Source organism: Crocuta crocuta, unplaced genomic scaffold (assembly GCF_008692635.1).
Source record: "Crocuta crocuta isolate KB4526 unplaced genomic scaffold, BGI_CrCroc_1.0 scaffold564, whole genome shotgun sequence".
NCBI classification, from domain to species: domain Eukaryota; kingdom Metazoa; phylum Chordata; class Mammalia; order Carnivora; family Hyaenidae; genus Crocuta; species Crocuta crocuta.
Window position 1 is genome coordinate 1,029,374 of NW_027533010.1, and position 18,535 is coordinate 1,047,908.

At 39.5% G+C, this 18,535-nt stretch overlaps 1 protein-coding gene across 1 annotated transcript in view; it reads right to left on the reverse strand.

Moving 5' to 3' along the window:
- HECW2 (HECT, C2 and WW domain containing E3 ubiquitin protein ligase 2) overlaps positions 1-18,535 on the reverse strand; it is a 228,797-nt gene that overhangs the window by 14,849 nt on the left and 195,413 nt on the right. The window contains exons 21-27 of the mRNA XM_077745795.1: positions 13,851-14,003; positions 11,947-12,045; positions 8,499-8,628; positions 7,082-7,228; positions 6,080-6,194; positions 3,172-3,257; positions 2,086-2,198 (exon numbers count right to left, since the gene is read on the reverse strand). Of these exons, the coding sequence (XP_077601921.1) occupies positions 2,086-2,198; positions 3,172-3,257; positions 6,080-6,194; positions 7,082-7,228; positions 8,499-8,628; positions 11,947-12,045; positions 13,851-14,003 (843 nt within the window). The remainder of the gene's footprint in view (positions 1-2,085; positions 2,199-3,171; positions 3,258-6,079; positions 6,195-7,081; positions 7,229-8,498; positions 8,629-11,946; positions 12,046-13,850; positions 14,004-18,535) is intronic.

The window sequence follows — 18,535 nt, forward strand, 5'->3', positions numbered from 1 at the left end:
TTATATGTTTATTTATTTATTTTGAGAGATAGCACGGATGAGTGGGGGAGGGGTAGAGAGGGAGGATGAGAGAGAATCCCAAGCAGGCTCTGCAGGGTCAGCACAGAGTCCTATGCGGGCTCCAACTCACAGTGAGATTGTGATCTAAGCCTAAGTCAAGCCTCAGAGGCTCAACTGACTGAGCCGCCCAGGTGCCCCGCAGTTTTNACCGACTAAGCCACCCAGGCGCCCCGCCCCCCGCAGCTTTATTAGTAGTAAAATGAGAGGCAATCTGAAGTCGTTTTACCTCAAAAATACTGTATTGTTACTGCTGATTACATACAGGAGTTCTAAAACCAACTCTCGTTCCATTCCACTTTTATTCATTTGTTTCTGCCTTTTCTGTCGTTTCAGTTCCAGTTCTCCATTCAACCCCAAACATTTACACTCGTAGCTACTACCTTACAGGCGCTTACATTTATTCGCAGCAGCAAAGCAATTTTCTTTTCACTCCAAGGAAGTGCATTATCTTATTATGAATGAGAATGCAGTGCAGAGAGCATTCACATGGAACTAAGGCACGTATGATATACTCTAAGGAGGTACAGAGTACGCTAACATGATTTAATATTCTTTAGAAACCATAATGCCAATTTTTAGTGAAGGGATTCTAAACAGTTATTCTTATAAACTTAAAATGAGAGCTTCTGGGAACATCTAAATTAGAGCCACAATCATAAGAAGCACAGTGTGATGGCCAACATTGTTTTACTAAAGCTAACAAATGCTTTGGTTATATAGCATTTTGTATTTTGAATAGGAGATATTTGCAAATGATATATCCCATAAGGGGTTAATATCCAAAATGCATAGAAAATTATACAAGTCAACACCCAAATCCCATAAATAATCTGATTAAAAATGGGCTAAGGACGTGAATAGATATATTTCCAAAGAAGACATACAGAGAGCCAACAGACACATGAAAAGATGCTCTCCATCACTAATCATCAAGGAAATGCAAATCAAAACCACAATGCAATATCCCCTTACACTTGTCAGGATGGCTAAAATAAAAAAGACGAGAAATAGTTAAGTGCTGACAAGGATGTGGAGAAAAAGGAATGGGGCCTTATGCACTGTTGGAGGAAATGTAACTTGGTGCAGCCACTATGGAAAATAGTATGGAGGATCCTCAAAGAATTAAAAATAGAAATACCATATGATTCAGTAATTCTACTACTGGATATTTGCCCAAAGAAAATGAAAACACTAATTCAAAAAGATACTGAAGCATTCTTTATAATAGCCAAGATATGGAGGCAACCCATATTGACTGATGAATGGATAAAGAAGATGTGGTATGTGTGCCTGTCACATGCGCATGCACACACACACACACACACATACATACATGCACAGAGGAATGTTACTCAGTCATAAAAAAAGATGAGATCTTATCATTTGTAACAACACAGATGAACCTAGAGTATATTCTGTAAAGTGAAATAAGTCAAAGACAAATGATTTCACTTACATGTGGAATCTAAAAAACACAACTAATGAATAAACAAACAAAAAGCAGAAACAGACTCATAAATACAGAGAACAAACTTCTAGTTCCAGAGGGAACGGGGAATAGGGGATAGTGAAAATGGGTGAAGGGGAGAGGGAGATCCAGGCTTCCGGTTATGGAATGAATAAGTCATGGGAATCGAAGGCAGAGCATAGGGAATACAGTCAATGATATTATCATAGCAACATATTGGGGCAGATGGTAGCTACACTTGTGGGGAGCACAGCATAATGTATAGACTTGTCGAATCACTATTTTGTACACCTGAAACTAATGTAACATCATGTATAAATTATACTTCAATAATAAAAAGAGAAAAAGATATGTATGTCTGCATTTTAAGTAGCACCAGGAAGATCTTTTACTCCTCCATTTTGAAAGGTAATCAAAGATAAATTCATTTTAAAAGTTTTTTTTTCTGCTCTCCCAAACTTTTAATATAAAAACAGTAATTAATCAATACACGCATAAGTTAAAGGTCTCTTCTGGAACACTTGTGGTGACAGTAAAGAAATGTTGTTTTCTTTTACCTGGGAAGAGCAGTGATTTTCCCCCATTTCTCCACACAGAATCTTCTTGGGCCATTACTTCCTCGGAGAGAAGCAAATCCTTCATAGGGAATGCTGGATGTGCCCGTGACAAACTATCGATCCAAGAAAACAGAAGGATAACATGAAACCAAGAGACTAGCTGCTGAGAAACACATGGCATCATTCATGTGCAGGGCTCTTAGGGGAGAGCAGCTCGCTGGTGGGAAAGCCTGAACATGAAACTCCATGGGTGTGGGATAACCTAACACAAGAATTCTGACAAAGATCTGGGGAGCACTAAGGGAAGACAGTACATTATAAAGGATAAGGAGATGCAGAGGGTCTTAGTGGATAAAACCAGCTGTGCAGCTAACCAGCTCAGAAGACTAAACTGGGTTTATTTCCCATTATAGATTAATAAAGTGGGTTATCAATTAACCTAAGTCTGCTTAGCATCAGTCCCCGATCAACTTGAGGTGAATAAATTTGAGGACCAGATCCTTGATCCAAAGGAGCTAAGACCCAATCTACTTGTAAGGCTCTGCCTAAGCATCTAGAAGGCTTGCTCATGTTTGATATTTCTTTGCCTGCAATCAACCAGCAAATGCCTGTTTAACTATAAACACCACAGGAAAATAATGAGTTAGTTTCCCCAGTGTCCTTGAACTTCACTGTTATCTCAACTTTGTGGAAAGTTACATGGAAGAAAAGATTCTTTTTCAAAGACCTGGTCACTTCCTAAGGGACTGAAGGTCATTTTCTATTGCTGGAGGTGCTGCCCTGCACAGTGCCCTGGGATCTTGTATTGAAGGGACCAAGCTGACCCGAAGGCAGGTGTTTTTCCTGGGATTCTTGGACTGGAGTTGGTATTTCCTCAAAATTCTAATGAAATGCTTGCATGTGGTTGGGGATGTTCTGCATAGCGATGGAACCACAGAACCACACAATCAGAAGGGTCTGAAACAAGGTATCCCACATTTGCAGACAAATATGGGGTGTGTGTACTAGTACTTGGCAATTATTAAAAATAGCAATTACAACAATAATAATATTAATGCATTAAAACATTAACTAATGGCATCTTACCTGTAACAACCTGAGTCGCTGTTCATTGTTGAATCTTTCCACTGCAGCCCAGAACCACCGAATTACAATATGATTGTCATGATATCCTATTAAACCAATCAGGAAAGGCCACATTACTTTGACTCTTCTATGTTAACATGACATGACACCATGATGTGTCGACAAAAGATCCCAGATATAAATCATCATCTTGGATTCTTTAAAGGGTGTTTATAATTTAAGACTGGGAATAACACTGTAAATATAATCACATGAGTGTCAGAAGTCAAACAAAACAATTCTCAATGAAACTAGGAGGTCTCTGTTTCCACTTAATGGTCAGTAAACAAAACTGGTGGAGAGAAGAACAACAGAGTTGCCATTTTAACCATTTTCATTTCTGAAAAATATAGTTGCTGTTACTGGAAGTGCCTACTCTTTTGGTCATTCATTTAAGAAATAATTTTCAAGTATCACTATGCCAAGCACTGTACTAAGCTTGGGAGTAACAGTGACAAAGAAAATAGAACCATACAGGGTTTCTGGTAAAGGAGAGACAACGTTAAGTTGTTAATCAAATAAGTATACAAGTAAATATTTAATTGCAAACTATTTTAAAACTACATATAATGTTCACATTTTTAAATCAGCTTACTTTTTATTAATAAAAAGGAAATAGTAATTTTGTTACTTTAATTCCTTCAACTAATAAATCCTAAATAATCATTAACCTAAATGTTACTTTTATTCCATAGTTTAGTAGAATTTAATAAAATGTCAAAAGTATCATGCCTGGGTAGATTAAGGCAGTAAATGTGGATTCCAAAATCCTTCATTGAAGAAAACTAAGTTGAGAGAAGATGAAGGTACAACTGGTGATTCAAACCAATTAACTGACATGCTCAAGGTGCATAAAGCTACTCTCGTTCTGAGTCAGCACAAGTCCAACATAGAAGGTGGGTAAAAACTATTTTAATTAGAATTTTTGCTCACATGTTACAGTGGTTGTAGAATTTGGGAAAAAATGTTGCCTTACTGTTTAGCATTTGATCAATGATGCTAAGCGCCCTTTGGACAAGAAAGGGATCCAACTGAAAGATAAATATACTTAGACTGGACATGGTGATGTATAGGCTCCATGTCATTTGGCAGAGAGTTGTTATTTGGTGCTGAGCAAATAGTCTTCTCATCTATAAAATAAGTACATTGGCTCTTTCTAGCTCTTCTGATCTTATGAATTGGCCCCTTTCTGCTTTTCCTTTGCTCTTTGTGCCAAACCTTCTGGAGGAAGACAGCAAGTGTCTCTTCATATTCTGTATAAACAGCTGCCTAACGACCATATGGCAGGTGACAGAGCTGCCTCTTCATTCAATGCCAGCTAGTTGGGTCAGCAAACAGCTGGGTATCTCATCCATTTCCCTGCCTCCCCACCCAGAGCACTCTCTTCCCAAGCAATTCATTTGGTAATATTTACAATAACCAAGGAATAGGGACTTGATTAGACATATACAGTGAATAAAGTTTACAATACATAATTATGAATATGGCTGATTTGATTAACGGTGTTGCTATTAGAATCTCCCCGGGTGGGAGGAAGAGCTAATGGTTTTGATAGTAAGGTTTATAAGTTATGTAGTATGCTGGAGAAATTGTGTTCTAGTTAGTAAAAAGAGTTTGGTCAATACAGTTAAAATAACCAAGTTACAATAACCAATGCTGCATATGGGTTACACATGGGGCCAGTTGGAAAAGATGCATCGTAGCAATAGGGTTTCAGAAATAGCAGCAAGAGAGACTGCAATTTAATACTGCCTTTCAGAGAAAATGGGCGTGCAGGGCCAGCCCATGGCAACAGTGATGAGCTGGAAGAGCCACGAACAGGCAAGAACAAAAGGAATTTAGCAAATGATAAGGTTTTATTTTTCTCCAAACTTAAAAAAAATTTAATCGTTTCAATTTACAGGTAGCTGGAGATATAGATGTTCAGCTCTCAGTTTATTCTGCTAAGAGATTAGTTCAGTGCTTAAAGTTTGTGGTTTTTACTCTCCAAGTTCAGAAATACTGCTAACCTTACATTCTGAGTTAAAAAAACACAAACCAAAATCAAAACAAAAAATAACTGTTATTTGTCACGACTTTCTGAAGACTATCACACTGCAATAAATTTCAGAAAATGTATTCTTTCTTTGCTTAAAATTATGGGATAAAACTTTAACTCTGGATCACCCTCAGGTCTGTTTCTAAGCATACTGACTTAGCAATGAGATTTCAATGGCTTCAGTCTCAAGTGCTAATTGACAATTTATAGTGATCTACTGAAATGCCACATCTAAAGCTTCCCAGGCGGTGAACTGTCATACAATGCAGGTTTTAATGATTCTGATGGTAGTTTCCTTTTCAGTTGAACTTCATGCTTGAATTTAGAAGGGCCTGTTCAATAAGCTTCTTGAATTCTGAGAACCACGTCTTATTCCATTTATTTGTTTCAACTGTGAATTACGACCGATAAGTAGTTCAGTGAAATGCTTAACACTGCCTTTGGGAAGCTTAGAGGGTGTGTCGCTTCAAGTTTGAGAATGAAGGGAGAAGAGGTGGAGTTTGACCAGCTGGATGTAAGCTCCCTGGTGCTTCACTAACAACACCATAAAACAATTAATTAGTGTTCTTATGATCCCATTTCTTCACTAACAATTAACAGTTATGACATTCTCAGATGGTGTGTAAACAGTCCTTCCTCCACTTGATGGATGAGGTAACTAGGAAGAGAAGGGAATGTACCTTGCCCAAGGTCTCGGAGAAGACTGCGGCAAACCTATGATTATAATACAGAGTGCCTTGCCTGTCCTGGATTCAGACTCGCGTGCTAACCATTTGCTTCCCCTTAATACGAAAAACTTAAAAATCCAGCCATCTCTAAATCACATTTCACCTCCTCTATATTCTGTGTTGTTTCTCCAGTCGCTCAGGTCGATTTCAGCTGTGCCTGCGATGACGAGTTCCAGTTCTCTTGCATCAAAAACAGACACCAGCCTGGCATCCACCACCTGTGGAGTAAAAAGAATGCAGGGCATGGCTTATGAGTCAGGAGAAATCTCGGCTATAATTAAGCCTCATCAGAAAAGGAGGGCACAAGGAATTTTAGGAATACTATATGGAAGTGCTCTATGTAGGCACTTTGAAGATTGCAAAGCTCTCGACAAATAGAAAATATTTTTAGTACAAGATAGATGAGATTCTCCTCAATGCAATTTTCATTTTATTTTATCTTTAAATTAATGTTTTATTTATTTTTGAGAGAGAGAGAGAGAGAGCAAGGGAGGGTCAGAGAGAGAGGGAGACACAGAATCCAAAGCAGGCACCAGGCTCTGAGCTAGATGCCAGCTAAGAGTCCAAAGCAGGGCTTGAACACATGAACCGTGAGATCATGACCTGAGCCGAAGTCGGACGCTTAACCGACTGAGCCACCCAGGAGCCCCTGGAATTTTCATTTTAAAACTGACCCCTGTTTAATCCAGTTTGCTTTTCTCTTTTAAAAAGATCTAGTGCTCCTCCAGAGGAAATCACATGGAGGAATTGTAACAACTCATTCGAACACTCAAATACAACCACTTCCCATATCAAGCATGAGATGTGATTACCCATATCGAAGCATGAGTAAGATGGATGACTTCAACGTTATTAGTGGTCATTAAGTCATGAAATGCTACTCAAATTCATCATTTTATTTCAAAGATCTCTTGTAAGAAGGCATGGAACTTTTTTGTGTTCTTGAAACATAGAAAAAATATATTGGAGTTTTTAAATTGAGAGTGCAATAGTACATACAACAAAAGATAAAGGGAACTATCTCACACAAATAAAGCACCAGAAGACAGACTATAGATTCACAGATATCAGCCTGCAAATCCCCACTCCCACTGACTGTCTTTACCTCGTAGAAGCCACGCACTAAGCTCTCCGTTTGCTGAACAACACCCCTCTCAATCCTCCATTTCACCATCCTCTCGATGTACTCCTTCTTATTCTTCTCTGTGACCGGGATATTGGCACCCCCTGGTTTTAATTCTCGTTCGGTAATCTGAGATTAAAAATCAAAACAAGACACTGAACATAAAGCAATACTCTTGATGTTGTGAGAAAACTGCTACCAGTGAGCCTAAATCATCCAGCGATTTGCCCTTGCCCTGACCAGGGCGGGAGGCAGGTTCCCACAAGCAGTGGGGGTGGGGGCACAACACGGAGCCCACCCACACACCGATGCTCAGTAAAAACTAGGCACTGAGCTGACATCTGAAAGCCTGAGTGGTTAAAAATCTATATACTGTGAGCACTGAAGGTTAAGCTTTAAATCCTAAGTCTTTTAAATGAAAATAAATTAGCTCCAGGTTCTGCTCCAGTGCTACTGGAATGTTTGGCAAAAACATATTTTCACAAATTCCATTAGGGTTCAGAATCAACTACATATCAAAAGCCAATATTTAAGTAGAGATTTGCCTTAAGGAAGCAGAATTACATTTAAGTGAATGCTAAGTTGAGAACTTTTCCAAAACACAAAATTCAGAAGACCAGCCAAATATTAATGTGTAAATAAGAATACTCCTTATGAACCAGTATATAATTTTTGAATGAAATATTTTAACCAACCTTTCTACCAGCTTTGGGAAAAAAACATTTTTCAAACCTTCACCAAAACATCACTTCATCCCTCAGCTTTAAAACAATTTCCGTTAGGGGCGCCTGGGTGGCTCAGTTGGTTAAGCGTCTGACTTCGGCTGAGGTGATGATCTCATGGTTTGTGAGTTCAAGCCCCGCGTCAGGCTCTGTGCTGGCAGCTAGCTCAGAGCCTGGAGCCTGCTTTGGATTCTGTGTGTGTGTCTCTCTCTCTGACCCTCCCTTGCTCATGCTGTCTCTCTCTCTTAGAAATAAATAAAACATTAAAAAAATTTAAAAAATAAAACAATTTCTGTTCTTAAACACGAATGAGAGTTAAGTACAAATGCCAATTAAATACTGTAATATTCAACTCTGGGGTAGCATGGACTTTTAAAAGCTATATTTTATACAAGGCAATTCTAAAATCTTATGTGGATATTTCAGTTGGAAATTAAAAGATTGCTTATAACATACAAATAGTTACTACAATCTGTAAATTAGACCATCTTACTCTACAGTTGGCATTAAAATAATCTTTGTAACCAAAATTATTATAACTGTACTTAAATGGGGGTTGAAACCATCTAACAAGCCACAAATAAGTAAGCAGATGATCTTAGCTCCTGAATTAATTCTTCTTCAACCAACAGCCTTTAATTACCACACTTAGTCACCAGGGATTCACATACACAGACCTGCCCAAAAACTTCTTCATTCACAGTGAATGTCAGGTCCAGGATGTCATGAATATCATTGTCTTTCATCCACTGCAGGCTCTGATGGAACTCTTCATCAAGGTATTCTAGATCACTCAGGTCACACAGACTAAGATGACAAACAGATAGAAGCATATATGTAGGGATGACTGTTAGGAAAACCCCAAAGACACAAGGAAAGAAACTAAGAATTGAAGACAAGAACAAGGTCAACAAAATAGGCAGTGATTTCTGGAATGTTCTCAGTCAAATTCAGTAACCAAAGTAGCTAAATAATAATAATAAAAATCTGCTATATAAGATTTAAAAATTCTGGATATATAAAATGTCTTAAATCAACCAGCTTGTCCTTTCTTCTCCAGACACAGAACTGGGGTACAAAGAGTTTGGCTGCCATCTGCTTAGTCATCCACGACTAATGCCAGAGCAGGCACTGGACCTCAGGTGTTGACAACTTGAGTCCCATATTCTTTTGGCCATGTTATACTACCTTCCAACATTGTTCTCCTAGTTAGATATTTTTGGTATGTTTCTATACTATACTTTAACTTTGTTATTTTTTTCAAAGACTATATTGTGTGATCCATATTCACATATGTCTCCTTTTTCTTCATGGTTTGCTATTCTTTCCATGTTTCTGAAAACAGCAAGCCACAGAATCTACAATTATAATAGTTTTCCATACTTCTTTCCTTCATTGTGGAGCGAGGATCTGCATATGATGGAGTTATGATTATATAGCCCTGTTTTAAGCTGGTAACAACTGATTTGCTTTTGTTGTTTTGAATTTTCCTCCCATCAGCCCATTTCAAAGGTCATTTTGTTTGGTTCAGTATAAACATTAGGCATCAAGGATGTGCCAGACATCTTAACAGCTACTTGATAAACAGTTACTGCCCTCAAGGGGCTAAACGTCTAGTTGGGGAGACAGGCACACAAATAGGTCAATTAATATAAGGGGATGATGATAGCCTAGGGTGGGTAACACATAATTTGTGTATTTCTTGTATGTATGTTACACTCCAATTAAGAACAACAGACAAGGTAGATATATGGAGCTCTCACAGCAAGAAAGCAAGACTTCAACCTGGAGATTCAGGAAAATCTTGTTGGAGTAGGTAATACCTATATCAAGATTTGTAGGCTGTTTAAAAGCTAGAGAGGTAAAGGGGAGACAGGAAAAAGAAAGGGAGGAAAGGACAACATTAGCAAAGCACAAGGGCATGGAACATGCAGAATACTCAAGCATACTGGTGGCATCAGAGAGTTAATCACAAGATGTGTCTAGAGAAAGCTAGGAAGGTAGTTGGGACCAGGCTTTGAATATCATTCTAAGGACTGTGGTACTTCAGAACTGCTGAGAGATTTTTAGGACAGGAAATGATATGATCATATGTGAGATATGATTTTAAATTATTCTCTGGAGATCGCAGTATAGAGGATTCCTTAAAATGGGGGTGGGGAGAGGGGCGGTTCTCATTAGATGGTGGAGACAATCAGTAGACCACTACAGTAATCTGGCCAAAATAAGTTAAGAGTTTTATTTTAAGAGTATAGCTATTAAGGGTGGACAGGAGAAGATGAATTTAAGAATCATTTAGGAGGTAAACATGGGCATTAGTAAATGGTTTCATTGGGGTATAAAGACGGATATCAAAATAAGGGTGGCAAATGAACTCATGTTGCAAGCCGGCTCTGAATAACTACCGGTCTGGAGGACTATAAGTTGGAAAAATTCCTGAGGCCAAAACGAATTCAGTGGGGAAAAGTATGATAAACAATTTGTAAACTACAGCATGGCTGTGGAGGGAGCAGTAGGGAAAAGTAGAATCTGTGCTGTGTATCTGCCATCGTTGTGCGAGAGTGACTCTCAGTTTCTGACTGGTGACCTGAGAATACTGGCACCATGAACTATGACTAGGCACATGGGAGAAGGTACATTTTTAGGCGGAGGAAACTGAGGAGTTGAGTGTTTCACCATGTTGATTTTGAGATGCCTATGAGACATGCACATGGAGACATTCAATGGAATGTTGGCCACATGAACCTATAACTCAAAGAAGATTAAGACTAAGGGTGCAGATTTGAGCCAGTAGGAGAAGAGACAGGTGTAGAGATTTTTCCTCTGACAGCACATAAAAAGAGAAAAGTGGGGGTGGGAGGGCCGAGAATAGAAACCTCCAGGAACACCGAGATTTAAGGGGAAGTCAAAAGAGAAGCCCACGAAGGAGACATAAAAATAAAAGGAGAACTGGGAGAGAATGGTGTCAGGGACCCCAGTGGAGGAAAGACTCAAAGTAAATGGGTAGGGTTGGGGGTTGGAGTGGTCAACAGTATCAAAAGCAGTAGGATGAGGACCAAAAGATATTCTTTAAAAGCTTTTAAGGGTTACTGGTGGGAAGGAAGCCAGGCTACAATGTGTCGAGGGCACATCGGCACAGACTACTCTTTCGGGAAGCTTAGAAGAGAAGATGAGAGAAGACAGTGAAATGGGAAGGTGCAAATTGGACAAGGGGAAACAGAGAGGGAAATGGACAGTGCCCACTTGCCCAGGGTTCCCTCTGCCCAGACGCCAAAAGGGAGGAGAGCAAAAAGTCTTCCTACCTACCCTCTTATGAGCCCATTAGAAACAGTTTCTTTTCATTTGTAGTCTAGGCTTCCATTTTACAGAAAGCAAGCACATGACCTCTGTCAGGGAATGAGCTGGACAGAACCCAGAAATCATTCTGTGCTTCCTCATTGCAAGTTTGAGCTACTACCCCCTACCAGACAGTTGCCTTCCCCTGTTTAGCCTTGTAAACGACTACTGATTATAGGACAGAAACTGTTTGCTCTACATTTTACAATAATTGCAATCTTTCATTGTGGTAACCGTGAAGAAAAAGTTCTGTGAATGCTAAATTCTCATCTTCCATAATAAATTACTATCTTGCATACAGGGAGGTCTCAAGAAAAATGAGAGCCTGCCCACCTCTAGCACACAAACAAACAAAAAATAAGACAAAAACAAAACAAAGGAGAATGAAAACTTGAACCAAGAGTAAGCACTTGAAGTCTGCATAAAGCAATATATAAAATGCTTCTCATAAAGGATAGGGGGCTATGAGTCACCAAGACTAACCCACAACTATTCTATTAATAATCGGCATTAATACCACAGGAATTCCAGTGCTGTATTTGAAGTACAATTGTTTTGAAGAAACATGTGTTGCAACAAATGAGAATAAATTTTCTGGAATAAAGCAAAACTAAGACTTTAGGGGCAAGACAGAAATAAAGGGTTGGGAAAAACACAGTGACCGTATTTGAAACTGTGTTAGTTTCAGACATCTAAGTAGATAAATGACACTGACAAAAGGCCCTTTTTTAATAAAAGAAATACTACATTCTTACATATTAATTACACAAGCAATAAAAATACTCTTACATTCTGAGAAGAGCTTTATAAAAGGGCCGTGTGAAGAAGGCATCCAACAAATACTGGTGTATTAGTGCAAGACCAAGAATTCTACCACTGAATCGGAACCTGTGAAGAAAAAGCACAAGACAGCTTACACGTCGTGGACCAGTTTCTAAATGGTTCTATCTGCTTTCTAGAACGCCTTCCAGCTCTAATCATCTAAGTTTGCCCAGGACTGATTGCTTACTGGGTCCATGAGTCCAGTGTGCAGTGGAGCCTGTGTCTTTATTAGGCCAATATTCACATTTACTTGAAAAAATCTGCTTCACTCTGTTAATAATTCCTTTACCTCATGTTAATAATGTCCACCATGTAGCACCCCACATGGTCAACATGAATTCCCCGAGAGCATGTCAGTGAAATTTCCCCAAGCCACTTCTCAGAGATGACAGAATGAGACTGGCAGTGGTGGGGAAAATGTTGTCCCCTTCTAGTTTGCTCGCAAGAATATTAGCAGAATTTCTCTCATACAAACCCACTAGCAATCCCCTCTTGAGGAAAAGCCCAATCTCAGAGTGAGAAAGTTCCTATTCCTGGTCCTTTACAAATTCCACTCCAGATGGTAAGTGTCACCATCCAAGAATTATGTATGTGGACATTTGGGGGAGTTTCCTCAAGGGACATTCTGTTCTCTAAAATTTCAAGGCTCAATACTATTCTGAATCACTTTGGAAACTTTACTAAATATCAGTCATGATTGGATTTGCTGGGCTGTACACTCATTTTCTCTTTCAAAAGTATTCAAGTTTCTACGTCTTTGAAAGTCTGAGGCCTTCCAAAAGTGTAAATCCACACTGAGGTGCATACAGTTCATCTGTAATTTTAGTATTAGATAGCCATTTTAAAGTGAATGTCAGCAGCTTTGTTTTTCTTTATTTCCACCTAAGTTAGCATAACTGTAATAGCTAAGGTTCAGAGGACTCCAAATTGTAGCTCAACGGAGTTAATTTGAAGAATAAGTCCTAAAAGTTAATGCCCTCCACCCACCAGTATCAACCTTCATGACTTGAAGAAGAATTTTTCCATGAGTCCTACTTATGTTCTTTTTTGTTGATATTACTTTAAATAAACAGGAACAAGCCAAGAGGGGTTATGGAGATATTTAAAGTGTATAAATGCGCGGATTAAAAAAATATGTAAGGATGTTTGGAAAGAGTGCAATTTAGGATTTTCAGAATAAATAATCCCCAGAGGGGACTCCTACACCAGTCTTCCTTGATGATTTTGTGTGGAAAATGTAGGAAAGGAGCAGTCCCTGGCTACAAATTTCAATAGCTACTAGGGTAAGGGTCACTGCTGTGACCCTGAGTCCGTGTCCTTCTGCCAGGTTCTCTTCCGCCATCGGCTCCTCCAGGGCACCGCGCCCTCCCTCCCTCCTACTAGAATGCCCTCATCACCCCCAGCCAGGGTCCCAGCTGCTCTGCCCCAGCCCCAGTGCTGGCAACTTTCCCAAGGGCTGCTCTAGAGGCTGCCCCACCTCTGGGTCAAGGCTTTCTCCCACCTCATCTCAGAGCTCAGAGATGCCCAAAGGTGCAGAGAGGAATCGAGGGATTTTGCTGGGAACCTAACATCATCTGGAACCTTCTTTCAATGGGAAAAAAAACCTTTTGAATTCTACCCTGCTCACTTAAAATTGCTCTTTTGGAATATATTTCTTCTCGGTCTTTTGGCTAAGAGTAAGTGTGGAATATAATCTATCCCTAGCTCGAAGCCTGCCTGCATATTTAAATTTGACAACAAAAATAAGAGTCAAATGAAACTGAAAATATGATTTTCTCCAAGGAAAATATCTGTAGGAGAAATATGGATTCCTATAAAAACTACTATCACAGAAAATCAACTGAAAAAAGTGTTGGGGAAAAAATACTTACCATTCATGGTGATTGTCTACAAAAGCAGACATGGGACTTATTTGTACTGTGTATGTGTCATTAGCTGAATATTCAAATAAGCCGTAATATGGGTTAAAGAGTTCTCTGGATACGAGGAAGAAGAACTCTCTGGAAGGTCCGCTGTAATCCAGCCTTTAAAAAAATCCACGGAAAGAATAACCAGTTATTATTTTTTTCTATATATATTTATTTTCTACAGAGCTCAACTTTTTATCGGACGGTCATTACAAGTCTAATTGCCCCCATATCTGGACTATCCAGAATAAAGTGAATGATCATGAGTCCTGATCTTATCCATCTCTGGACCCAGAACAGCACGATGGGCATTTATATGAAGCATATCCAAGGCTAAAGGTACACATCAGAAAATGGATGAAAATAGGCAATACGCCAATAATTTGATTGCATATACACACACATATAAAAAGGTAAATGTTTTCAATGTCTGGGGTTATGGAGAAAGGGAGAGTACATTGGGAATACTTAAACTGGGTAAAACTAGAGAGTATCAGCTACCTACATGCATGGGACACGGAGTCCTTATGGATTTCTGAAACATTTTAAAATGGGAGAAGAAAGAGACTTTCATGAATCGGTGAGAGGAGAGTACAGATACAAGACCCCCTAGGGAGATCAGAGGCCAAAAAAATGGAATGACTGGGTTCGAATGAAAACTTTAAATTATAAAACACCAAGGAAAATTATAGACAAGTAAAATGAGGGTGTCTAAAGCTTCCTAAAGGAAAGAACCCAGAGAAGAGGCTGAAAGTCTAGCACCTGAAATAACTGCAGTGTAAATTCCATTTTACTTAGAAAGACATCAGGGTGAAGGTGAAGTATGAGAAACAATTGTGTTAGCTTTGAGGAATGACAAGTGGCCAACAATGCTGAGAGTAAAAAATGCAGCAAAGAGGAGTTTGTAATAGAGTGATTTGATATGCTAAATTTAAAATGAAAAATATAAACTGCATCTAACCCATGATTACAAAGAAAGGAGGGAGTGCTGGAGGAGAACGGGAAGCTGGGTGTGGGATTTTATAAGATTTCTATTGTTCACTCTATTTTTTTTCTCTTCTGAAATTTTCTCCATGGCCATTACTGCATTTTTTAAATGTAAAAGACAGAAAAATCATTTCAGTCTTGTGCAGTGATGGGATTGTGTGATAGAGAAAAATTACTTCTATAGGTGGAAGAAAGAGATGGGATATTTGTAAGAAAAATAAAATGGCTTTTATAGGTCTTTGTTGAAAGTTTAATAGAATTTACTTAGAAGGTACTTCAGCTATTCACACACTGCTTTCTCAACTTTTGCCATAGGTACTGTTAAGTGTGCTTAACACATTTCATTAAATCAACTTTAAATGTTCTTGCTTTTTAAGGTAGCCTGTTCTTACATAATACTTATGAAATTATGATGTGATAGCTTTATTTTTTCTAATACACATTAAAATATACATAAATATTTTAAAAATGTCAGTTTGTGTAAAGCTAAAATCATCTCACACATCTCTGGTCCTCATTGCACTCTGGGAAATATGAATGTAGACAGGAAACCTCTGTGTGCAGAAAAATGCTAACATAGCACACGCTCTCAGAACCCAAGAGGTCTTAAGGTGACATGACAGAGTTGCTCTTGAGGCAGCTGAATATAATTGTGGCTACCAGGTGACCACCAGCATTGGTGAGACTATGTAAGAGTACTATGGGGCTCCCAAAGCCGCATGTGGGCTGCCTCCCAGGCACAATGACGCAGAATACCTCTCCGCATGCTAAGGCCCCGGCAGCTGCCTGTGGCTTCCTCCCTCAGTCTGACTTCTTGGTCTCTGACGCCACCAAGAACAAGTAGAATACTTCTACTTGAACGCTCTTCACATACTTAGAGGCTTTCACATACTTAGATGCTATTTGAGTATTCACATACTTAGATGCCTATTATATTTTGAGTATTAATCTAGGTGTAAATATATAAATTTTTTGAGAAGTAATTTTCTTTTAAAAATTTTTTTAATGATTGTTTTTGAGAGAGAGAGAGAGAGCAAGCAGGGGAGGAGCAGAGAGAGAGGGAGACACAGAATCTGAAGCAGGCTCCAGGCTCTGAGCTGACTGTCAGCACAGAGCCTGACGCAGAGCTCGAACTCAGGAGCTGTGAGATTATGACCTTAGCTGAAGTCGGATGCTCAACCGACTGAGCCACCCAGATGCCCCAAGAAGTAATTTTCTATACAAACTCTTAAGTTTAGCAGTTTTTGAATCCCTGGTCTCTTCACCCTCCACCACTCTTCAGCATGGCCACGTCTTTCAATCTCCTCTCAAGGAAGGACTGGGAATTCCCTTGCCACACTGGTCCTCTGCTCTGGACACTCTCCAGGGTGTCAAAGTCTGACCTAAGGGGTGGTGTCTAATACTGATAACAATACTTCAGGTGTGGTCTTGTCAGCACAGAGCTTAGAAAGAGCCCTTGTCCTCTCTTCCTGGACACTCTTCTCTGCTAATGCAGCTTAAAGCCACCTTTCCTTGTGGGACAGCTGCTTTACTTTGTTGACTCATATGTGCTAGTCATCAGCTCAAACCTTTCACCTGTGCTGCTTTAGCCCAAGACTCTCCCATCCTGTCGGCATATTGCTGTATCTTTTTAGGACCTAAGTACTAGACTTTACACTTCTTCCTACTAAATTTCTCTTTGCGAAGCGTAGTCCATGTCCAGTCTACCCTGCGGATGCAAAACATCCCTTTAAATTTCCTAGTGACGGTGAATTTCATCAGCAGATCCCTACGTATTTTCAGAAATAGAGAATGCCAATCAAAGGCATCTTTGAAGTCATTTTGTCCATCGTCTCATTTTACTGAAGAGAAGACTGAGGCTGAAGGAAATCACTGACTTGGATCAAATGAAAGCTGCAGGGGTGGCTCTAGGTCTTGACACAGGTTTTCTGACCCCACATTATAATGCTCATTACTCCTTTCAGTCTACCAGTCAGTACATTTAAAATGTTATCAAGACTAATAAAAACATTGCTTATAAAGCAGCAGTCAGCAAATTATGACCTGAGTGTCAAATCTGACCCATCCTCTAGCTTTATAAATACAGTTTTATTGGGGGCGCCTGGGTGGCTTAGTCGGTTAAGCGTCCGACTTTCGCTTAGGTCATGATCTCGCGGTTCGTGGGTTCGAGCCCTGCATCGGGCTCTGTGCTGACTGCCAGCTCAGAGCCTGGAGCCTGTTTCAGTCTGTGACTCCCTCTCTCTGACCCTCCCCTGCTCATGCTGTCTCTCTCTCTCTCCTAGAAATAAATAAAACATTAAAAAAAAATTAAAAAAAAATACAGTTTTATTGGAACACAGCCATGTACATTTGCTGACATGTTACCTGTGACTACTTTCCTACTATAGTGGCAGAATTGAGTTAAGTACAAGAAATGTATGGCCTGCAAAGCCTAAAACATTTACTATCTGGCCCTTCACAAAAGCTTTGCCAATGGAGGATGAGAGAAAGGAGGAAAATGCTTCTTTATTAAAATACCTCGCTTACCATAAATCTTCATCTTTAGTGAAGATCCCTTCAAGGAAATAATGACTGCAGTATCCTAGGGTGTATGAACCTTAAGAACAGTCACAACTACGAAGTGTGAGACCGTGAGTGAGCTCTGGTCTGCAGTGGTCCCTGACCTGGAGGCCCTTTCAGACACAACGGAGGCACATGACGGGTAAGGGCCACAAGCAACTGAAACATGAGCCAGTTTTATGAGACAGTTTTCTTACAAAGAGACAATTGGTCTAAGAAAAACGGGTTTATAGCTGCTTAAAATTAAACAGAGGCATTCAGTTAGAAAGAGTAGGTCTCCTTTGAGCTTCAACTCTCAGTGTTTCCATAATACTACGCCTACCAGAGTGTATTATAATAACCAGTTTATTATAACCTGTGCCTCCTCTGTCCGCACACCTAGGCTGTAAGCATACAGAGAACAGGCACTGTGTCTCTTTCTCAGTTTTGTATTCCAAGTACTTTAGCGATTTACCACAGGGGACTAGTATCTATTGTTGAGTCCACTAGTGGAGTTCCCTGATGCTCTCTAAAGAAAATCAACATAATTTACATTGTTATTTGACAATCTAGTAGAGTGAATAATTTTGCACAAGTTTGCCTTCAGGTGGTAGATTCATTCAGTGATATTAACAGAGGTCTGCCCATCCCTAAAAGACAACTCAATTTGCACACATTGTCAGAAATCACTCAGGTGAGTTCTACTTAGAAAGCTTGATGCTTGTCCCTCTCCAGCTCTCCTGTCTTCTAATATGGTAAAGTTGTTAAAACAACAAGAAGGGACCTCACTGATGGGTTCTTTGTTTACGATAAGAGCTGCTTCTGGCTAAAGATAAGGAGAGCGGTCCCTGAAGTGTTAATGTGAAAAGTAAAACTCCTTTTTCTCCCTTCCAAGAGAGAACAAAGTTGATGATAATTCCTCTAGGAGGAAAATGGATCTTCTCTAAATGGTCAGGTTTTTATCTGCTGGGTTTTTGTTTGTTTGTTTGTTTTTTAACTCTAGCAGCACTGATAGAGCCACTGTCAAGCCAAGACGGTTTTTGGAATTTGACTTGATTACAGTCCAAAGCTTAGAATGCATATCTGAGGCCAGGCTATAGCCTACAAATGACACAGGTGTCCCT